This window comes from Miniopterus schreibersii (assembly GCF_964146895.1).
Source record: "Miniopterus schreibersii genome assembly, chromosome: 11".
In the NCBI taxonomy this organism is placed as follows: Eukaryota; Metazoa; Chordata; class Mammalia; order Chiroptera; family Miniopteridae; genus Miniopterus; species Miniopterus schreibersii.
In genome coordinates, this window is record NC_138111.1 from 9,468,798 (window position 1) to 9,492,263 (window position 23,466).

Genomic DNA, 23,466 nt, shown 5'->3' on the forward strand with positions numbered 1-23,466 from the left:
TAACTAATGAAATGCTGGAACAGCTGCCTTCGCCTTTGATTATGTTTGTTGTTCGGGTGCCTCGGGCTTCTGGGGGTAACGATTTTTCTGCAAAGTCTATTTCTGGTTCCTTTCTGACCCTTATTAATTTTTCCATCTAGCCAAGAACAAAGGTGGCAGTGACTTGTTCTTGTAATGCTTAAACACAGTGACTGCGTGTACGCGACCTCTGTTCCTGAGCTCTCCCTTTCTTCTCCTGAAAGATGAGCCTTGAGGCGGTTTCTGCCTGGTGTGGGGAGAGGCCATGCGGAGTAGTGGTGGGCATCCCAGCCTCACCCCTCTCCCACAGTGTGACCTTGGGCTAGGGAAGTGTGACCTCGGGCGAGAGGCTGGGCGGCTCAGGTTGCCACGAGATTAAATGAACAGGGAAAATGCACCAGATGAGTCCTGGCAGGCAGAGCGTCCTCAGTATATGTCGTGTGTGATTTTAGATGTTACCATTTTTAAAACGTTCAAAAGCTGCCATCGCTCCCAGTGCTCCTGGAATCCTGAGAAGTCGCCTGCGCTCATTTTACAGAAGGGAGAAGGGAGGCCAGGAGAGGGAGGTGACTGGCTCAACGCCACGCAGTGCACAGGCGGAAAGGCCTGAGGTCCCCGCATGGCTTTCCTCCCTGTGACCCAGGCAGCGGGCTCATTCATCCCACAAACACTTGTTGAGAGCCCGCTCTGTGAGAGCCGGAGATGGAGGCAAAGGCCCCGGCCTCACGACAGTCTAGTGTGGAGACAAGCAATCAGCTCCCTGCATCAAAGCATAAAACCAGTGTCATGATGGCACAAGGTCACCGTGAGGGGAGAGTGCAGAGTCAGAGTGGGGGTGACGGGTGGGCGGCATCGCTACTGCTATTTTGAAGCATGTGTTGGGCTTTCCTGGGTGGGGCCTGGAAAAAGCCCCAAGGGGCAGACAGGACCGTCCCCACTTCACAGATGAAGAAACAGAGCCCTTAAGAGATAAAACGACTTGCTAAAGACTGGGCAGCTAGTAAGCAGCGGAGTTGGGACCCAGACCAGCCCGTCGGGCTGCTAGTCGCCATTCCACACACCCGAGTGCCGTCTCACGGGAAACGCCCAGGTTGGACGGCCTGTGACAGAGCCCTCCGAGCGGCCCGCCCAGGCCTGGAGCGACCCTAGTGACGTCGAGGGGGCCCGTGCTCCTGCGGCAGCAGACAGGGAGCGGGCGCGGATGGGAGCCTGCTGATTAACCACCCGGAGCTGACGCAGCCTTGGCGGATCGCTCTTGTGGGGGACATTCCGCTGCTCGGAGAGGAATCACTAAGCTAATTCTAGTCAAGATCGTTCAGCTTTATTTCCTCCCGACGATTCCAAACAGGAGGCTGTAGAGTTCCTCGTTGAGGATGGCACTGAGACAGCACATCCCTTCTGAGTGAGTAATGAGAGAGAGATTTAAGGGCTGGGGGAGAGGGGCTGGGAAGCGCGGCCCCGGCCCCGTGCGCCAGGGCCTTGGCGGGAAGCGCTAGCAGGCAGCCCGGGCGTGTTCCGGGGAAAAGAAGCGTCTCCCATTCAGCCCGGGGCAGTACCTGGGGCCCACGATGATTTAATTATATCACATACGGAGTGTGCTCTGTAGACTCAGGGGATACATGAAAGTCGGGTGCTGAGGAAGAGCCTGAGGGAAGGAGAGGGGCGTGGGTCTGGGCGTGAGACGGGCGTGGGCTTCAGCGCCGCCTCGCCCACCCGGGGACCTCACAGGCCCCTGGCCTCCCCGGGTCTGTGCTCCTCAGCTGTAATGGGGAACACTTCCAGTAACTTCTTGCGAACATTGCTCTGAGAACCAGATAGGAAACGGATATTCTTTATAAATTGGCAAGCGCTGTGCACACGCAGGTATTATTCTTGTTCCCACGCGTAAACCCCCGAATAGATGATAGGATTATCGGGGAGCAGCCACCGGGGCTTTCACTAAGCCGAGCGTGCAGGGCCCCCTCCCTGGGAGTGGAGCCAGAAGGGGCCTGTGGGCCCGCCCTCGCCCAGCTGACTGACACAATGAGGCCATCGTCTGTCGGGGCCGCACCCCCCATCCAAGTGGCCGTCTCTGGTGAGAGACGTGCGTGTGGCTACAGCTGGAACGTTTCAAAGGCTGCTTTCTCCAGCGACATCCGTCAGCCCAAATGGAGTTTCAAAAGATACTCAATAGCTTATCTTCGGGCAGGGGAGGCAGGTGGGGACAGCCACGTGCAGAGACCGCGGGGCTGGCTGCACCCCGTTGCTGACAGTCCACAGGGATGGACGGGGCCGTCCCTCCTGCGCTGCAGGGCGGTGGCGGTTCTTCCTTCTCAGCACCGAATTAACACTCCTCCGGGGCTGCCACAGGGGAGCGGAGAAGTTGCGAGAAAGGTCCTTGGGGTCAGCCGCCTATCAGCTGTGGGTGACTGTGGCGCGTCTAATGGGAAATGGGTTTGATGGTCACACCTACCTGCGTCAGTTTCTGTGGAATTAAGTTAAATAACCACACTCAGCCCAGGGCCTTGCACTTAATGAAGGCTCAGTAAATATTATTTGTTTCTTTTCATTACTTTTACTGCTAACAGGTCACTAAAGCGATGTTACCAAAGTGGTGCTTTTTCACTCTAATCTGAGCTGCGAGGGGTTTTTCCGGGGGGCTCTGGGGAGCGGGGAAGGGGAGTAGGATTTCTTATATTTCTCCTGAATGGCTCAGGCAGTCTCAGGGACATGGTTTGTGGTAGGAGAGTGTCCCCAGGTGCTGGCTGCCTGGCGGGGTACTGTGGACTGGACTATGTCCCTGCTCAACCCATATGTTGAAACCCTAACCCCGATGTGACTGTATTTGGAGACAGGGCCTCTAAGGAAGTAATCGAGGTTAAATAAGGTCATAAGGGTGGGGCCCTGATCCAATGGGACTGGTGTCCATATAAGAAGAGACACCAGAGGGCTGGCTCACCCTCTCTGCTGTGCGAGGACACAGCGAGATGGCACTGACCGCAAGTCAGGAAGAGAAATCTCACCAGAGCTAAACTCTGCGGGCACCTGGACCCCCGACTTCCAGCCTCCAGACCTGTGAGAAAATAAATCTGTGCTGCTTAAGCCACTCAGGCTGTGGCATTTGTTTTGGCAGCCGGAGCAGATGACGATGGTGGGGAGGGGCGGGCCCTGGGTTCCAGAGAAGAAAGCTTGTTCTGCGCATCCCCGAAGGTTCATGATTGCCCACAGCAGAGCTCGGCAGCACCGGGCTCCTCCCAGACCATGCTCCTGCTTCTTGACTCCACCACCTCCCTGTTCCCAGCCCAGCCTACAACCCCCAGCTCGTCCTTGCCCATCCAAACCCCTGACAGTTCTTCAAGGCCCAACTCAAATGCCCCCTTTCCCGTAAGCCTTCGCCGATTCCCTTAACCCCTCCCAGACTCCCCAGTCGTTGACTTTGCTGTTTCCTGCAGGCTCCACATGTATCTGTGGAAGCCTGTCTGCCCTCCACCGCTGTGGTCTTACCTGCAGAGTGTCCTTGGTAGGGATGCTTAGGAGGGCTTTTCAGGAATGAGGTGCTAAATCAGCAGGGCATGAGTGACCTAAGGGCAAGTTAGTTCATCTCTCTGGGCCTCAGCTTTCTCATCTGCACAATGGGAGTTGTAGCGAGGATCAGAGCACCTGGGATAGCATATCTAACTCACACGAGAGTCAGTGATGTCCATTCCAATCTACTTCATCTTCTGTCTTCCACATATACATTAGTTAATATATATCAAAGTAGGACATATATGCAGAAAGCTTACATTGTATTTTTTCAAAGTAACATGTGTACAACTTCAAATTTCAATGGTAGCAAAGGTTCATAATTAAAAGGAGCTGCCCTTGCATTGCCCCTTTCCACCCTCTAGAATTTTCCATCGCATATTTTTAAATCGCATACGTGTTTACTACAGAAAGTCAGAAAACGTAGACAAGCAAACCAAGTGTAACATTAAATCCCTCTTCTCATTTTAGAATGGCTTCTTCCAGATCATTTAGCCTTGCATTTTTTTCCCAGAAAAGGTCCTCAGTGTATATTTTCTGTGCATTATAGCTCTAATCGCTGTCTGCCTTCAATTAAGGGAAGGAAAGAAATATTTGTTGAGTAAAAGGTGCCCTCAGTCCTTGCTGCTCAGAGTGTGCTCCAAGGATGGGCAGCCTGGGCATCACGGGAAACCTGTCAGGAATGCAGGGTCTCGGCACCACCTCAGAATCTGCATTTTGACAAGATCGAGATGACCAGCATGCAGGTTAAAGCTGGGAAGGGTTTGTGGACCCGAGCTACTCAAAGTTGCAATTCACAAACTGTTCCTTATAGTCCTGGGCCAGAGGCCTGAGCCAGAATGCAAACGCGTGCTGCTTCCTTTGTGGAGACAGACTTGCCACAAAATGCTGCCAGCTGAACTCAACAATGTGATTGATGAGGACGGTGATTTACATTCTGGCCCGAGCTCCTTATCTTGTTAGGGACCAGAGACGTGCAGTTCCTGGACTTGGCACCAGGCTGCACACCACACTTTGGGTAGCGCTGTTTAGATCACAAGCTGGGAGGCTGGGGACTGGGACGTCCCTGGGTTTCTCTGGCTTTAGATCCTGACCTCTTCCACTCTGCGTGTGTCTGACCCTCCCACCTACAGTGACATACACATGCAGGCATGCACACACACAGGTATGCACACAGGGTGCATGCACACATACCCCAGGAGAGCCCTGGCCCCAGAGTCGGTGATTAGGAAACGTCTGTCTCTCGATTCAGACAGATGCCCCGTTTCCCTGCCTCTCTGTCCCACCAGGCCTCTGTTTACATTAAAGGGGTTTACACCAGGGTTACTGTTCTCGTTTTCAACTCCTTCTCTCAAGACCAAACAGCAGGGGACTAGCAGAGCATCTGGAGTCAAGAGAAGCTGAGCAAAAAAGCTGTGATGGACTTGGAAAGAGACAAAACAGCTTTGCTCAGTTCAAGTTCCCAAGGCACAGAGAGCTCTCGGATCCCAGGGCCCACATATAATCCAGTATTTACAAACTCCAGGCCTGGCTTCTACCTGCGGTGACAGAAGCTGGTGAATAATGCCTTGGAGCAGGGAAGCAAGGCCACTGGGAGGGTGTGGCCTAGCAGACAGAGCCAGCCTCATCTAAAACGCCGGGTGGCCTTCGGTCCAGCCTTGTGTCACCTTCCCCAAGGAGCCCAGAAATCCCATGAATCTGGGTGACAGCATTCATTTTTACTTGGACCTTGGGAAGACTCAGGACCCTTCATGCAGCACAACTTAGTTAAATGAATTGGGAGTCAGAATTTGAATTCCCAGGCCACTGTTCTCTGCTGTGTGACCTTAGGGAAGTTACTCAACCTCTCTGAGTTAGTTTCCTCATCTGTAAAGCCGGGCATAATAATACTGATCTCGAAAAGGTGTTGTGAGGATTAGTGATAATGTCTATAAAGTGCCTAGAACCAACTTATTCAATTATTCACTCACTCATTGTTCAGCATGTCAATTCTGAGCACCTTTGGGTGCCTGGCAGTGGGGTACAGTGGTGAGCTGGAGCTTATAACCCAGCAGGGAAGGCCGAGTGTCAGAGAACCACACAGACGAGCACTGACCGAGCTGCAGTGTGCGCTACACCGGAGAGTGCAGGAAGCTGTGCCGGGCCCCATCTAAGCTGGGAGCTGGGACGGTCTTACTGAGCAAGTGACTTTGAGCCCAGATCCCAAGAATGAGGCAACGTAAGGAAAGAACATCCAGGGGCACAGAGGGGACTACTATTAGTTCGTTCCAGAACATAGGTGGAGAGAAGGGGTTAGGTGTATTTTACCTTTTGAGGTAAAATTTACATATAGCCAAATGCACACATCTTAAGGTCCAATTTGATGGTTTTTGGCAAATACGCACACCCACAAAGCCAACGCCTCTACCCAGATGTGGAACATGGCCAGGCCATCCGATTGGGCTTACCTTAAAAACTGTCTCCCCCAGTATCAAAGTCAGGGCTGCCTTTTAATGGGAACGTGGTACAGAGGGCTATGGCTTTGGACTAGGCTTAAATCCCGGCTCCACGAGTTTCTACCCTTAGGACTTTGCCCAGGCCTCCCCACTTCTCTGACACCCTAATTAAACCTTCTGCATAGGGTTGCCTAAGGGATCGAATCTGCCAGCGGTTGCATGTGCCCAGCAGGGCGCATGGTGGGCGGGCCCGTGAGCGGGCCCAGTTTCGTTTCCAGAATGGAAACCGTGGTGGGAAAGCGCCTAGTGATTGGAGTCAGGCCTGCCCAGGGCAGCGGGCGGCCAGCTGCCACGCACCCCCTAACGCCGGTCTCTTCGCCCGCAGGGATGTGCCTGCAGGCCTTCGTCGAGGCTTTCTTTTACCTGGCTCAGAGGAAGTTCAAGATGCTGCCCCTCCACGAGCAGGTGGCCTCGCTGATCGACCTGTGTGAATACCACCTGTCCCTGCTGGACGAAAAGCGCCTGGGGTGTGGCCAGAGTGGCAGGTCGGGGGCCCGGCCCCCTCACAGTGACACACCCCAGGAAGCCGCCCCGGCTGCCCCACTGGCGGAGGGCAACGCCCCGCCCTGCCCAGGCAAGCTCTCCCAGTGCAGACGCGCTCTGTCCTGAGGGCCACCCTGTCCCCCCGGAGAAGAGCAAGCCCTTCGGGGCTGGAGAGAGGCCCGGGCTCCCCGCCTGCGGAGAAGCGGCGGCTGCTGAGGATTCCCGCCCGGGGCTGCTAATTGTCTCCAGGCTCAGGGCTTCGGGAGGCCCACTGAGTCCCTCCTGCCTTCCTCCCAGCGCCTCTTGGTGGGAAACCTGTTTGCAAGTCAGCAGTGGACATATGACACCCCAAAGGCGACAGATGGCGTCCTCTATTCTGAGCTCACGGAAAGCGACAACGGGGGTAAAACTGTTGTGTTTGGGGCACTAACAAGCCCCCAGACTGAGAGTGGTGGCGAGGAAAGGACTTGAGGAAGCCGAGTCCTGGGCCTGCGGGCCCCGTGAGAGCGCGGTTGAAGCCCAGGAGCATCATGTCTGTCCCCTACCCCTGATCGTGAAAACGCGGTGGGACTATCCAGTAGGCGTCCGCGGCTCTCCCACCCCGATCATGTGCTACATGGGTGTAGTTAACAGATTAGCCTCATTTATTTCATTAGCTTGCCTACTGCTGCAGTGTTGGTTTGTTATTAATTAAGAAATAATTAACTAAGAAGTCACTAAGGCTCCTAGAGCCCTAAAGCTGGCAGGAGCCAAGAGGTCATTTTGCCTGATTTTGTTTGACCTTGACCCCAAAGCAGGAGTCCCACGGTCTGTGGGTCTGTGGAATGTATGGCCTCTGATTAGAGCCCTCAGCGGGTGGGGTGCTGGAGGTGTGGCCAGCACTGCCAGGGCTCCCGTGTGCCCACCATGTGCTGGGCGCCTGGCGAGAGGAGGGGGCTTCCGAGGGGAGGAGACAGGACCCAGGTGAGGATTGGCACGAAGAGGCGAGGCCAGGAGCCCAGGTGCCAGGAGTGGTGCGAGGCAAAGGGGAGCCCACGCTCTCCCTTGCGCGGGACCCTTTCCTTGTCTCCACCTGTGTCCCCTGGAAGCCTCACAGGCAGCCACAGTGGATTTGTGAAAAACGGCCACGGGCAAGTCCAGGGCCAGGGCCCGCTGACAACCTGCCCTTGCCGGGCCATGCTCTGCACAGTGTTGTGGGATTTAGGGTTAATGTGGCCTTTTCCCAGAGGGTCCCCTTTAAAGGATCCTGGTGGCCCTGGGAAGCGCCGGCATCACGCTTGGAGTCAGGAGGATGTGAGGTCTGAGGGCATCGGCACAGTGCCTGGCACACGGGAGGGGTCAGGAAGTGCTCACGAAGGCAGGGCTAAGAGGAGGGTCATGTGGGCAGAAGTGTGTCCCAGGCCAGCACGTCTGTCTTCTTTCTCCCACTTCTGCCCTTGTCCCTCCCTTCTGACACCCTTCCCTGTCTCCTGACCCAGTCCCCTCCACTCAGACCCATGGGAGCAGGTGACTCAAGCTGTCTCCCAGGGCCTGGTGCACAGAAATGGGTGGCTTGGATTCAGCCTCCCAGGAATGTTTTCAAACACAAAGCGAAGGTTGTGAATCAAGATCCCGCCTACTCTTAGGAAATTATTTTAGAGCAGGGGGCCCACCGTGAATCCTTGCTGGACCCTCCTTCCAGCCAGAAGCCCGCTCTCTCAAGGAATAAACCCTGCTTCCCATGCATGCGGCTCCCACACAACCCTCCCCCCTTCCTGGGACCTGCAGTACCTGGGACCTGCAGAGCCCACTCCGGGCTGTTCAGTGACAGGAGGCACCCCAATGTCTTTATTTTCCCCAGTAAAAAGCAGGACAGGTGGCCTAAGGTGGGAGAGGTTGGTGGACCCCTGCGTGTGTTGAGTGCCTCTTACATGGAGACATTGTAAAGGTGTCATCAGCCTAATTCTCCAGTCACCCTGGGCAGTGTCATAATGCTGCTCCCGTCTTCAGATGAGGAGAGAAAGGCCTGGGAGGCCACACGGTGGAGTCAGGCCTCGGGTCAGGTCTGATGGTCAGCTCCCGGCTCCTCTACGACCCTGGGTGAGCCTGAGCCCAGCTCAGATGCAGACCACCGGTGGGTCCTTCTACTCCAGCATGACGGCAGGGGATGTGGGGGGTCCCCCAGGACTCTGCTCACGGTCACACAGGCTGGTGGCACGGGCCAGGCGATCCAGGTTCCTACAGGGTCTGCTGTGAGAGACATTTCGAGGACCTTGTGCTCGCGCCTCCAAGCCCCTTCACAGAGCAAATGGATTTCACAATGAAAGACCCAGTAAGTTCACCCAGGACACTTGTTATCAGCTGGGAGGAGCAAAGAGCCTTAAACAAAGCTCTAACTTGCTTTTCTTGAAGCTGGTTTTCAGGAAGCACTCACTTGCCAACATGAAGTACAATTTCAGGTCTAAAACTCCAAGCACATTACATTTTTTTGGAAGAAAAGATTATCAGTGGGTTGAATGACAGCTACATTGTTTGTTGTGATATAAAAATGTCAGCTCTCACGGTGAGGAACGTCCTCCTTGGGGCCCAGGTCACTGTCTAGAAGGAACCCCCTCCCCCTGCAGTCACAGCAGAGCAAGCCCTGCACCCCACACCCTAGGGGTGTTAGGGAAATGAGGCTGCTGGTTTACAGGAGGCCAGTTCGGGACAGACTGGGCCCTGTATTCTGGATGCTGTTGAGTAGGCGACTCAGAGGCCACTCCATTGTCAAAGTGAGTGACAGGAGATGTCCTGTCTCCTTGGTGCCTAATGGGAGCTCCCACCGTGTTCACCCCTCTGGTAACTGGCTGCTTGTTTTACAGGGTGTGACCAAAGCAGTGGCCAAAGCAGCCATGTCCTTCCTCCTAGCAGACGGGCTGAGCCGGGAGCCTGGGCCAGAGCGGAGTCCCTGCGCTTGCCTGTGGCATGAGCCCGGTCCGAGAAGGCCCTCAGCCTCCGCCCGCCTCCCCCCCCACTCCCTCCTGCTGGCAGTCGGGGTGGTGGGGCCCAGCTGGGGCAAAGCCCAGACACTGGGAATGGTGCTCTGTGCCTTTTCTAGAACCAGCTCCCTTTTCCATGTGAATTTGACTTCTGTTCCCCACTTCACAGTTTACAAAGTACTTCTACAGCCATCCTCTCCTCTGACCCTCCCCAAAACCCAGCAAAGGAAGATGATTCTCATCACAGTCTCTTCACAGATGGGAGCTAATGCCCAGGAGGTTGCGCAACTTGCCCAAGGCCTCGAGACTGAGCCAGGACTCACAGTGAGGTCCCCCGGCCCCAGATCCCATGCTCCTTTCTAGGCACCATAGCTGCTCCACACGGGGCCTCGATGTCCCCACACCCAGTGGGGATAGGGCTTGGCCCCATGCCACAGATGTGGAAGCCCACATCTCAGAGAGGCTGGGAGATCCTGGGGGGCCTGGGGGCTCAGCTTGGGGCTGTCTGACCTGGTCTTCTCTTGCTGAGCACCCGGAGGGCTCTGTGGGCCACGTACATCCTACAGGCTCCAGGTCCCCGAGCCCCAAGGGGGGGTCACAGGCCCCGCTCACTTGATCTGTAGGAACGTAGAATGAGCAATGGAAAGTATGGTACATGTGAAAGTGTTTTGTAGAACAAGGGCTGCTCCAGTGCTGAGCTGTCTTCAGATCGGCTCTGGTGTCCTGCAAAGTGTAAAGAGATGGAGGAAAGGTTCCTCCTTGAATGCTGTAATCCATCGAGATAGATGAAGCCACAACAGCCAGCCCCTCTCCCTCCGCACCTCCTGCCATCCCCACGCGTGGAGACATCCACGGGCTGAGAAACAGTCTCTGCCGCTCCTCTGACGCCTTATGATTGGCAGAGTATTACAGCAAAATCGCTTAATTTTTTTAAATGTCTTGATTCATGGCCCTGCAGTTGAGAAACGAGCTTGAAATGCTCAGCCCCTGAGCACCTTCCCCTGAAGCTCAGGAATGATGACATCGCCCGCCAGGAGCTGCTTCCCGGGGCGGAGAGCGGGCCCCACTCAGCCGGGTGCGGATTAACCTCAAGCCCATGGCGCCTGGATCGAGCCTTCCGCCAGGCTCCCACCTGGTTTGATGAATGCGAGAGGAATTCCCCCGTGTGGCATATGGATTTCTCCCTCACGGAATAAGTTCACATTTTTTTCTGCTCCCAGGACAAAGGAGCTGTACAGAACAGTCAACATACTCAGTTACCTCCGTCTCCAGTAACCAAAAGTCTCGATTTGTATATAACTAGAAAAAAACACACGGCATAGTGCTTGTGCATGAGGTACACACACACACACACACACACACACACACACACTCACACACTCACACACTGAACACCACCGAGCTTTGGCATAAAATGGCAAAATGACCAATGTGCTGCTCATTTCTGGCAATGGGCCTCCAAGTCTCATATAGAGAGCAGAGGACACGGGGCCCCGTGCAGCCTGGGGTAACAGCCCGAGGGGAATGTTTCCTCCCACGGAGAGGGGTTTGCAAAGGTTCTTACCAGCGCCACAGCCTCAGGCCACCCGGACGTCGCCAGCCTCCCCGGGCCCCTCCCAGGCCGCAGAGGGAAGGCAGGAGCTGGACAGTGAAAGGCATCAGCAGGGATGGTTTCCCTTCCGAGTGGGGAAAACAAGGGCTGAGGATCCCAGAGGCGGTCCTGGGTGAGGGGAGGAGAGCGAGGGTCTGGATTTTACTGTCTGTCACTCTCTCACCAAGTGACCAGCGACTTCACCCCTTTGCCCTGGTCGCGGCCTCTGCAATGGAGACCATGCGGTCATGACTGTGGCGAGCCTGGCTTGGGACTTGGCACTTGGGAAGCATCTTAATAAACGCCTGCTGAAGAAAGGACCTGTCTCAATGTGCTGAAACCAGACGGGAGCCAGGGAGTCCTCTGCCCATCTCATCATCCCTGCCAGGAGGCTCCTCGAGGTCTGGCCACGGGGCCCTGGCGCTCGCGCCCTCCTCCCTCGGCGTGGGGCTCTGCTGCTTGCTAGGCTGCTCCTGCCTCTTAAAAGCCTTTAAAAAATTCTTTATTAAATTTTCATGGCGCAGAAAGTCAAGGTTCCATTACTTGGCCTCAGTTGTCTTGGTAACTCCGTAAAATGCAATAATAAAATGAAGCTGAGTGTTGCTAACACAGTCTCATTGTATATAAATGGCTGCAAAGTATTGACAGTCTTTTTCTGCGTGATCATTTTTGACAGCGAATCCACCAGGGTGGACAAAGCTTATTCATCTTGGGTCAATTGGTAAGAAAAGGACTCCTTTTAATTTTTTGTTCCCTAATGACTAATGTTGGCCTGGGAAGCTAAAGATTGCCTCAAGGAAACAGATTCAGGGGGGACCTGGAGGGAGGTGTTTGGAAAATCCCCCAACCGTTCACCTGCAGGGGACAGTTACCCTTAGGGAGGCAGTGATGAGTCCCTAGAGTTTGGCCGACTGTCAGAGGCTCTGTGGCAGGGACGCCTGCCTGGGGAGAGAGGGTGGGCCCTTCCAGCTTTGTGGGTATAGTGGTCACCACATGTAGCTCCGGGCTGAGCAGGTACATGTTGCAAACTTGACCTTCACAGGGAAGCTCGAGGCAGAGCACCTCCCCAGAGAACTGGGCCGTTCAAGCTGCACCATACAGGCCATTCCTGGGGGCCAAGCCCAGCTCCAAGAATGGTTAAGGATCCCAGACAGCGTGCTTGCCCTTCCTAGGCCAGTGCAGAGTTCAATCCAAGCCCCAGGGCCCTCTGGCCTGAGACAGGTGACCCAGCCAAGCCAGCTCTGGCCACCCCTGTGGATGGGCCCAGGCCCCTCACCTAGCCTGCCTGAGAAGGCGGGGTAGACCCTGCACAAAGCAGCCTCTGTGCAGCAAACTGAGTGGCATCAGGACGGGGGGTTGGGAAAGTAAACCATCCTAACTGACATTCACAGAGCCACACGGCAGCCAAACCATGCCAGGCACACGTGTTAGCTCATTTAATGTGAGAAACGGGTTCAGGAAAGGAGTACACATATTATCACCCCATTTTATGGTTAGGGAAACTGAGGTTTGAAACTGAGATGAAGTGACTTACCCAAGAAGCATGGTTTGTAAAAGCCAAAGCCAGTTCGGGAATCTTGGCCTCATGGACTCCAGGCACTCCGCCTGTGCATGTTGGGCTCCCCCTTCAGCGGGGGCATGAGTCCTGCCAGGGGCTGTGTCTGAGAACTCATGGAAGTGGGGGGGCTCCAGGGAGGCCCTGAGGAGCATGGCGTCCGCAAACTGAACATCCCTCCACAAAGCCCCTGAGTGTAACAGTCCTCCAGGCAGGGCCTCGCCAGCCCCTGCTCTCTGGAGGCCGCCTGACCCAGCCTGGCGGACAGGACAGGGAGGCCCCGGGAATGGCTCAGCGTGGCAGCCAAGTGTCAGCGGAAGGGGACAGAGAGAGGCCACATTCCGATGACCAAGAGCCTCTGTGTCTGGCTGGGATGTGCCAGGCAGCACGGGGAGGGGAGGCGGTGGAGAGGGTGTGTGGAGGAGCAGCTTTGTCCCAGGTGCCAGAGCAATTCGGCCATGGAGGCGAGGGGGGAGTGTGTGTGACACTGCTCCCCTTCTACAGCCGAGACCGCCACAGGGGCTCCGGTGGGACACCGTGGAGAGGGAAGCAGCTGTCCACTTTATTGCAGGTCAGAATGTCCCAGGACCCCCACAGAGTCAAGACGGCCACAATGTCCTGCCCGAAAGCCAGGGCTCCTGGCTCCACAGCCTGGAAAGGGGCTGCCCACGCAGGGTCCAGAAACGAAACTCTTGTGCTCACAGCCCTTGTGTGTCCCTCTAACCTACTTCAAGGTGACTCTCACTCTAGGGAAGGCTGTGCTTGTCATGTCTGGATCCCACCCCAGCCAGAGCCTAGCACGGAGGAGGTGCTCAGGAAATCCGTGGAATGAATGAATGAATGAATGAAGGCTGCCTTCACATGAGGAGTGAGGGGTGAAGACCAGCCTCTCCTGGCCTCCTCAGCCTACTATAAAGTGCTGCATTTACCCCAAAGGCTGTTCTTCTGTATAAATGTCCATTAAACCCTGCACAATGCAAATTCTTAAAAATGCAGCCGACCGCTTCTTCCCAGGTAATTAGAGTCTGCCCTGTGCATCTGCAGTGAAGCCTTCTCATTTAGTAGGTCTGCTGCTCTTTTCAGATGATGAAATAAGGCCCATTCGGGGAGCAGGTGTGCCTCCCTCCCCTAGTTCCCCAGAGGAGCATCCTGGAGGACACAGGCACCTCTGCCATCAGGATCACCCAGGGCCCAGGGCCCAGGGACCCTGCCTGGTCTGTAAATGTTGGTGCGATGCAGGCACTAAAGCAGCTCCATCTCCCCAAACCCCAAACGCCCTCCTCCTGCCCCTGAGCCCCTGTCGGGTCAGCCCACATGGCCCATCCCTGCTGAAATGGGGAGCCCACAGCTCTCCAGCTCTGCTGTCATCACTCCCCGGGCCCCTGCAGGGCCTCCTGCTACACTGCTCACCGCCAGCCCTCTGTCAACCATAATCCCTTTCCCTGCATCCTGGGGACCCTTAAAAATGTGAGTTGGATAATGGTCCTCCCAGCTGTTCTTTCCCCTGTGGCTTCCCCTCCCTTTGAAGAGCGAGACCACAGTCCCTCCTGGCCCCTTGGGGCCCCTACAGCTTCCTCGTGCCCTGCACCCCCCGTGGGGTCTGTGCCTTTCTAGCCCCTCCAGAAACCGGGTCGCCTGGCTGAGGCTGCTCAACCAGCAGGGCTCCGTATCACCACTCCCTTCCTTCCTCCCCCACCCAGTTACTACTGAGAACCTTCTAGGCACCAGCCAGGCCCTGGTGAGGCGAAGATATGAGCGGACATGGCCCTGCCCACCTGGGGCTGAAGGCCAGACAGCGGTTAACAAGGGCAGAGGCGGAGCTGAGAGCAGAGAGGGCTCTGCGGGGCCCTGTCTGTGTCCAGCTCCCAGGGCCAGCACAGGCCAGGTGAAGACGCCCTCCTTCCACTGGAGGGTGTTTAGAGGACGGCATGCTTGGGGTGGTGTCTTGAAAGATAACGGAGTTTAGGATTTGGAGGGTGGTCTGTGGATGTGGTGGAGCATGCGGGGGCGTGGAGAGGCTGGCTGGGGGTGTGATGGGTCCAGGCGGGAGGGGATGGCACCCGGAACCCGGTGGCAGCTCTGGAGTCAAAAGGCACAGATCCAAAAGACTTGCAGGAAGAAAACTGATGGCCTTCCTGTCGCAGTTGTCGAGTACCCTCTCAGCTCCCCGTGTGAGGGCAGGGTCTGTCGGTCCTGTTGGCGGCACTCACAGAACGCAGCACCGGCTCAGTTCGTCATAGGTGGGATGTTCTGGGAATGAACGGATGGATGAGTGAGGAATCAATGAATGAATGAATGAATGAATGAATGACAGTGCGAGGGAAGAGTGAAGGAATGAATGAATTTAACAGGAGGAAACTGATGCTCTGTGTCCTGGGTGCTGGGTCAGCTGGGTGAGCCGGTGACACGCTGGGGTGGGGCGGAGCCAGCAGCAGGCCCAGGAGGGAGGCCACAGGCTGTCTGCCCGGCCCCAGGGCAGCGTGAAAACTCGTCTCCGCCCCCCTCACTCACAAATACCTGTTGCCGTAACTTGTCATTTCCCCACACACCCACAGGCAGGAACACACACCATCCCAATAAATAAATCTGGGCCACTTTTCAGCATCGTTTAGCGTCCCCGGGAAGGCTGATCACGTGGCATCCAGCAGCAGCCCATTAGCTGGCAGGCTGAAGCATGTCACATTAAACTGCGCGGCCGGCGGAGCCCGCAGCCGGCGCTGCTCGGAAGTCTGCGCTGATTTATTGGAACGCGATCGCGCCGCTTATTTCCTATAATGAACACGTTGCCTCCTCCTCTTGCCAGGACCATTTTCCCAAACCTCCACTGGGGAGACAGGAGTGGAAGAATCCTGAACTCACTCCCTGTCTACGGCTGGAAAGGAAGAGGGGACAACATGGAAGGGAAATTGTAGGGGCAGGAACGGTGCTGGGGGCTGAACCTGGGTGCTGTTTGCAGGGAGATGGACTCAAGGCATCGCAATACCTTCCTACCCCTGCCCCTGCCCTCTGCCCGCTGCTCTCCGCCCTGTGTCTCCCCGGTCACCTCCTTCTGGGAGCCTTCAGCACGGGCCAGGCACAGCAAGCACAGCTGTGCACAAACTAAAATGGGCTGCAGCCCACGCGGATATACAGGCCGCACCTGGACAGACCCACAGATGCCACTGCTCTTCCGGCGCGTAGGCCCTACCTGCGGACACCAGCACGCACCACACCCATCACAGCTAGTGTCCCTGGCACACACACATTCTCTCTCACACACACACTCTCACACTCACACACACACACACACACACACACACCCCTACATGCATTGTGAAATTCCAAGCAGCCGATAAACTTTTGTTATTAACTCCTACTTTTATTGCTCTGTGGTCAAGAAATTCGGCCTTTCCTGTTTTGAACCCTACTATGTGCCAAGCGTCATGTCAGGTGCTAAGTATACAAAGTTGAATAAACTTAGACCCCATGGCCTAAAAATGGAGGAAACAAATTCACCCTGGCAACCTGACGTGACACCTGCTGCGGCAGAGGGAAGCCCAGACAAACTTTTCTTCAGAATATCTCATCTATGATTTTCTACTGAGGCTGATTCCCTTTTGTTTCTGTGACTTAAACACTGCTGGACACAAAAATGGCCATTTCACTGTTTTAGTCATTTGCTTTTCTTGATTATTAGGGTGGATGAATGTATTCTCATTTATTTATTGTCCACTGCTGTTCCTTCTTTGCAACTTGTTATTGCATATCTTTGCCTGTTTCACTGCTAGGATAATTGTTTAATTTTTCCAGTTCCCAGTTATTTGTCTGTTGTGATACTCTCACATAATTCTTCAAGTTGATGTTCCAGGATGAGTCTCGACTGGCCTTTAAGCCCACGTGTCCTGTTTTTCGCTCTTAGCAGTGATATTCTTGACCCCCCGTTTTTGTTTTCAGGTGGCTCCATTTTCTTTTTTTTAAATATATCTTTATTGATTTCAGAGACAAGAAGGGGGAGAGAGAGAGAAACATCAATGATCGGCTGCCTGCTGCACGCCCCCTATCGGGGATGGAGCCCGCAACCCGGGCATGTGCCCTGACCGGGAACCGAACCGTGATCTCCTGGATCCTGGGTCGACGCTCAACCGCTGAGCTAAGCCGGCCGGGCAGGTGGCTCCATTTTCTTAGCAGTGCGCCCGTTTGTTGTTGAAGCGCCATTTGAAGTCAGCTTCGGTTCAGGACCTTTGGAGAGGCTGCCGCAGACCTGGCTCTAAGGTGTGGTGCACCCTGGGGAGCAAAGCAAGACTCTTGGACGTCCTGGTTGGCAGGCTCAGCCTGTGCCTGTGCCCCCACCCTCCCTCAGGGCAGGGGCGGGGGCGGGGGCGGGGGCGGGGGCAGCTCCACCTTCTCCACCCTTCAGGTCGCTCTCTCCTCCTCCGACAGCCTACACCTGTCCTTCCTGCCCTGCCTGATGCAGGAACCACCAGGACGCTTGGTCAGCTTCGGATTCCGTGGAACTGGGGTATAGATGCAAACTCACATACTATAAAAGGTGTATGTTTATGGGCGCATGCATATGTGTGGATGTATATTTGTATTATAGGTATATGTGTATATATATTTATTTCCTAATTGTCTGCCGAGAAGGTCAAGAAGGACGGACATTCCAGCAGCTCTCAGATCTAGGTCTGTCATTTCATTCCCCAGCGTTTTTCAGAGAAATGACTAATTTCATAGCTGGGGCAAGGTAGGTCCAAGGTGAGCCTGAGACATCTTGTAAGGCCAGAAAGTAAGGAAATGTTTGGAAACAACACTGGGCATGTCACTAGGACATGGGCACCAGTTTGAAGGGGTTCCCTGCAGCCAAATCTGGGACTGTTCGAGCACCAAAATTATTGAGTAATGAATAATAAACCCTTAAAAATAAGGCTTTACGAATCCACACCGATAATAAATACATAAACAAGTATGTGGGGAGAAGGGAGGAACTTTGCTGTCAGTAAAATTCTGAGAGTCAACTGGTTAAGTGGAAAGAGCGCATTCTCTCTATTTCCTGTTTCCTTACTTTGCTTTTCTTTCTTTTTTTTTGTTTTGAGCTGTTATATTCGCAAATAGGGAGTTTTGTTGCCACTGTGAAGCAGAGGCCTGGGGGAAATGCACACCTAGTTTCTATTACTCGCTGGACACTTTCCTCAACTGCTGGGTGTGGGGGCAGTCCTGGCTGTCCGAGCATTTTGCAGGAGACACGCTGATTGGCAGGGTCGTTAGGTGCTGGCTGGGACAGGGATGCACTCTCTGCAAGGGGGAATATCTGCAGGTCTTTTCTCTGAAGCCAGTTTTTCCAATCAAGTATGTTCCACTCAGTTACTGGGGGACAGATGCCTGGCTCTGGGCATTCTGGGAGCAGGGAAAGTGCTCGCGGGGTGGGCACGATTGAGGGAAGCGGAAGCTCACTCCACCCCCTCCCACCTGCTGTCCCTCACACCCCACAGCCTTCTGCTCTACCCAGTGTCCCCAAGTAAGGAGCACGACTGGTTCGATTCCTCCAGGGAACAAATGCCTAGTTCCTCACGAGGGGCTGAGGGGCTGTGCAGAGCAGGGGCAGGAGGCTGGGGTCTGGCTCCGTTTCCGACCGGCTGCCTTGGCTGTGCCTGCAGCCTGAGCCTGGGGTCGGGGGCCGAGGGTGGTCCTTGGAGCTGATCAGCTCATTTCCGGTGCACTCTGTCCCTGCTCGGCTACTGTAGTCAACTCCTCCACCAGCTTCCACCTGCCATGCTTTTCAAATTCTCTTAATGATCACCTCCTTCCACGTTAATTTGTCCTTTTAGGTAATAATCTTGTTAGTCCTTTCCTGTCAGTAGAGGGGTGTTTGGGGAGGAAGAGATAAATGTATGCAGTCAATATACCTTGTTTAATTAGAAGACTAGTTTGTTTTAAAAATCTAATTCTATTGATTCAATACTTATTTTTAAACTTCCTGATGGTAGGCTATTTTCCCCCGATTAAACATTTATTATTGATGTGCAGTTTTATTGCTTCAAGGCACAGTATGGGGCCCAAACTGTTTCTTTGGGCAACTTTGTGAGGTTTTCATATCTCATTATATAGTCAACTTAGGGTAATGCTCCAAGTGTATTTGAAAAGGTGTGTGCTCTAGATTAAGAGCTTGATGTATCCCTGCTTATTAAATCCTATCAATTATTTAAATCCTCTGGGCCCTTACTGCTTTCTTAATCTGTAATAAACTAATACTGGTGGTGTGTTCATGTGAAATGCAACTGTATTTCTGTCAATTCCTTTGCGTTTCCGAGTTTTGCTTCCTATTTGATGCTACTTGACCCAGACATGGAGCTCATGGCATTAGTGCCTTTGTTATAAGTGCCTTCTGTACACATGAAATCATCTCTCCCACTCATTGCTATTTCCTTGAATTCTACACTGCGTGGTATAGCTGCAGCAGAGGGATGGCAGTCCCTGATCCTGGGGCCTGGGGTCAGCAGTGCAGAAGCACCGAGGAGGCCCCTGGGTTTGGCAATGAGGTGGTGCTAGGCTGAGGAAAGAACAGAAGGTGAGGAAGTAGAGATGGCAGGTCCCTAGGGGCAGTTCAGGTTAAAGGGGAGGGAAGAAAACTCAGCCTGGAGCAGGTGAAGAGCACCATGGGAAAGAGCAATGAGGTGAAGAGTTAGGAATAATTAAGGCAGCAAGGGGTGTGAGGGTAGGAGCTTGGGAGAGCCTTATGAGTTGGAACCTTCCAGACACCGGAAGCTTGGGTTTAGTCTAACTTTGCCACGACTTGTGGTAACCCTGTGCCAACTTCTTTCCCTCTTTGGGCCTGTCTGTCGGCTTCCCTCCTGGAGGCCGACTTCAGCGGATGAGACAGCATCTGAAGCTGAGCAGGAGCTGGTGTCTGCTGCAGGGCAAGTGTGGGCCGTGGTCCCAGGAGGCCTCCAGGAGACGGTGGGACCAGCAGTGACCTCACTTTCGAGAAGGCTGAGCTGCGGGGAGGCCTTAGAGCTCATCTGTCCCACTTTCTGGAGTCGACAGACCCCAGCCCAGGGGAGGGGACAATGCCAGCTTCCTCAGTGTGCCAAGACCACCACTGCCGTCGGCATTAGGGGTCTTCCCTGTGTACAGCTGCCACCAGGTGAGCCAAGTGCTGGGTCCCTTAGTAAAGGGCATCAGCCCATGATTCAAGAGCCACTCTGGAAAATCTCCCGAGACACAGCTGAATGGAGAGGCGAGTCAGGCTTAAAATAGCTAAATAAATCTTTAATATTTCTAATTGCAAATGTACAGAAATTGCACAGCCACAGTCTTAGAACACCAACAACCTTCTCTGTACATTATTACAGTTAAAAGTCAGCTGGGGGCGCTCCGGCCGGGACTCCACGCTTGCGGTTTCGTCCTGTCCACACTTACAAGGGGCAGGGGGTGTGGGGCTGGGGCGGCTTCGGGGCCGAGTGTAGAAAAGGGGGCTGTTTCCCTGGACAGTCTGCCTTCTGCAGACAGACGGGGTGGGAGGGAGAGGTGCATCCCAGGCAGATGCTCTGTAGGGCGGGGAGGCTTGGAGCTCTGGCCTCGGTTTCCCACCCCCTGTATTGGGCAGTTGGGAAGAGTCTTCACTTATAGGAAGTTTGGCAGTTTCCTTCACCCTAAACATAAAATTTAAGCAAAAAAGTCAGGCCTCTCTGTGTTGGTGAAGGAGGGGAGAGCCATCTCCGGCAGGGTCTGGGTTGGGACTGTGGTCCTCCCAGAACAGGGACTGCCTTTCCTCATTCCCCCCTCCCTGTGGGCCCTCTGGACCCAGCCCTGTCTGCAGGCAGTGTCCAGCACCAAGACACAAGTTCTGTGTGGCCCAGGTGAGAGCCCCCTTTGCTGGCCCAGCCATGCGCATGTCCCCATCACCCCCACCCAGACAGCACACTGCCACGAAAACAAATAAATGCCATGGGCAGGGAAAAAACCCAACACCCAAATCCCAAACTTCTTCCTCCTGCCCAATACTGTTCTCTAGATTAAAATATAAAATACAAACCATCGGAGAGCAGCGGTCCCGGGCAGCCCTCGGCAGCACCAGGACGAGAGGATTATGTACAACCATTAGGTGAAATAGTTACATTACAGTCAAACACCAAGGACATTTACAAAAATGGTCAGACTTGCAGTTCAGATAAAAATCTGTGGAGTCTGTACACTTTTACAGTTTTTGCACTAGGTAAATAAAGTTCTCGGCCTGAGAGCTCACAGCCCAGCCGAGGGCCGCCAGCACCAGCCACCACGCTGGCCTCCTGCGCCTGCTGTCGGGCCCTAGGAACCTCCCCCTGTATTGCTAAGAGGCGCTCGGTCTGAGGTCGGTCGCTCTACGAGGCATCGGTGGGAGGGGAGTGGGGTGAGGAGGGGGGGCTCACCAGGCAGTGGGGGGACAAAACAACCAGAGGACATCACTGGGCCAGGCCCTGCCTGTGAAACCAGGAGTGGGAGCAGGGCTCAGCCCCCACGGCCTTCCTTCCTGAGGTCTGTGACCCTTGGGGGCCACCCTCGCCCCACCAGCATGTCTCTGGCCTAACTGTTCTGTAGGCTTCATCTTAGAGCCTGTTCCCTGAGCACAGGCCCACGACGGGGGTCCAGTGTGGTCTGGGCCACCCCTCCCCCACTCTCCCTGCTGGTGGGCTCTGTGGCAACCCCAGCCCTGGTGACATGCCTCCAGCCCCTGGGGCAGGAAGGGCTCAGTGCTCTTTCCAAGGGTCTCCTCAGCTTCCTGAGGCTGAGGCAGAGGGGTGGCCCTGGCTTCGCCCTGGCTCTGCTGCGGGGCGGGACCCGGAGAGACCCAAGCTCCTGCCCCACCTATGTCCCGCAAGTGGGGGCAGGGAGGCTGAAAAGCTACAGGACAGCCTAGCGCTGAGGAAAACCGGCCCCAGCTGTGGGGTGTGCCCCTCGCCTGTCTGCAGCGCCTGGGTCCTTGGCTGGGGGCCCGGGAAGGGTGAGGAGGAGGCCGGCCGCACACACGGGGCCTGGTGCAGGCCGCTGCTGTCTTGGAGAGGGAGCAAGTCTAACATCCTCCAGGGCTGCTATTTCCCATGCAGTGCGCACGCTCAATTTAAAAGGCCCCTGTGTTCCAGCAAGCGAGCAAGCGGGCTTTTGTTTCTAATGCATACTGTGAAAGGAAAAAAAATCACAGTTATCCACCTTCTCAAGGTCTGCAGGCATTAGAATTTTCTAACCATCAATGAGGAAAGATCAGCCTTTCTCTCAGGGTGGGCACCAGCGGTCACGCCCTGCAGGGCCACAGGAGGGCAAGCAGCACGCACAGTGCCCTCTGGGCAAACTCTGCCCAGATCTTTGGCTTTGGGAGCCCCAGACATCAGCCTGGGCTCGGGTGGCAGGTGAGGGAGGCTCCAATCCTCCCCACAAATGCGAGGGCCCAGAGGACAGAGCCGTGAGCCCTACTGGGTCTTTTTGGCAGAATAAGGGAGGAAGGGGAAGGCGGGAATGTGGGGACAGGTATGGGCGAATCCTCAGTTCCTCACAGCGGGAAGGGTCCCCAGCAGGCTGCATGCGGTGGCAGGCGCTCAGAGCCAAGCAGGGGATGCGGGACTCTGGGAGCTCCATCCTTCCCACCCTCTCCCTGCCTGCCCATCAACCTGTCAGCTCCTGAAACTGGGCAGCAGGTCCACGGGGACGGGCCTGGGCCCCAGCTCTCTAGTCCCCCACCTCTCCGGGCAGCTCCCTTCCCTGGGGAGCGTGGGGGGTACATGCATTTGGCCAGGTGAAGGAGGAAAGGTGACACACACCGAATTCAATAACCAACAGACATATTTTGGCCGGCCCCCTGCTCCCACCACGCTGTCCCACTCCCAGCGTGCAGTCTCTTCGGCCTGAACTCAACACGCTTCTCGGGCAGAAGAGAGGGGGGCTCCCGCTGCGTCGGTCTCTCGACTCCCTCTGTGGCTGCCTCCTGGACCACGGGCAGAGGGCGCGGGAGACGAGCCTCGGCCTCTTGCCCCCCGCGCTGGGGCTGCAACTGTGGGGTGCTCCTCCCCAGGCCGAGGCCCGGCCCTGGGCCACCACAGTCCTCCCTCTCCTCGGACAGGTTAACAATTGCTGCTGTTTCTGAACTCGCCGTTCTCGGTAATCTGCAATTTGGTGGGGTTGGTGGGGGAGATGCCGTTACGGGCCTGCATGCTGTACCTCTCTTTCAGCTGTGTCAGGGCGCTCATGAGGCGGGCGTTGGCAGCGTCCAGGGAGGCGATGCGCTTCTCCTGTGGGAAAAGAGGGCGTGAGATGGGGTAACGGGAGGGGAAGGGGTCTCCCTGGGGCTGTGCGCACCCATATGCGTGCTGGACGGGGGGAGGGTGGTCTGGAGGAGATGCAGAGATGGCCAGTGCCCACGGTGCGAGGGCTGTGTAGTGGGCGAGTGGGACAGGGCTAGTCTTGCCATCATGGGCCATGATAGCCCCGAGTGTGCCCTCCTAACATCTCTCCTGCATTGCCTGCTTCTCACCCCAACAGAGCAGCTCTGATGGTGGCACCCATCAGCCACCCAAGGCCCTGAGGGCAGGCACCCTGTGCATGTGCGTGGGTGTGACACACAGAAGTCACAGCTCCTGGTAATGCGTACAGTTTACAGTCTGAGCAAGGCCTGGTCCTATTCCTGGGCATTTGAGAGGGAAAGGGAACAGTCCTGTGTGAGGGAGACTGGAGGCCAGAGCCTCTAATGTCTCTCCTCTCAATGCAGTTGGGAAGCCACAGCTCTAAACAAGAGCCCTTCCCAACCCCCGTGCTACCCCCAGCCTTCCCCATTCCCCACCCAATAGATCTACTCTTTGGTAGCACCTCTGGTGAAAGGAAATACCAACCAAGTTGCCCCAGTAGGGGAGAAGTTGCCCC

General features: G+C 55.4%; 3 protein-coding genes across 11 annotated transcripts in view; 1 reads left to right on the top strand and 2 right to left on the bottom strand.

Annotated features, from left to right (window-relative positions):
- TTLL11 (tubulin tyrosine ligase like 11) overlaps positions 1 to 11,800 on the top strand; it is a gene marked incomplete at its 5' end in the record, with an annotated part of 175,079 nt that extends 163,279 nt beyond the window's left edge. The window contains 1 exon segment of the mRNA XM_081150650.1: positions 6,343 to 11,800. Within this exon segment, the coding sequence (XP_081006776.1) occupies positions 6,343 to 6,626 (284 nt within the window). The 3' untranslated portion in view covers positions 6,627 to 11,800.
- The window catches only part of ZFP37 (ZFP37 zinc finger protein), a 308,781-nt gene that overhangs the window by 64,859 nt on the left and 220,456 nt on the right, over positions 1 to 23,466 (bottom strand). The gene's annotated exons all lie outside the window — the stretch shown is intronic.
- Positions 13,937 to 23,466, bottom strand: part of DAB2IP (DAB2 interacting protein) — a 179,898-nt gene continuing 170,368 nt past the window's right edge. For 5 of the 9 annotated variants that reach the window (XM_081150598.1, XM_081150594.1, XM_081150593.1 and 2 more), the window contains one exon: positions 19,828 to 22,838. In XM_081150598.1, the coding sequence (XP_081006724.1) occupies positions 22,671 to 22,838 (168 nt within the window). In that variant the 3' untranslated portion in view covers positions 19,828 to 22,670. Of the gene's footprint in view, positions 14,854 to 16,799; positions 16,867 to 18,379; positions 18,431 to 19,827; positions 22,839 to 23,466 lie in introns of those variants that run through there. The other 4 variants (XM_081150597.1, XM_081150595.1, XM_081150596.1 and 1 more) reach the window with 4 other exon arrangements.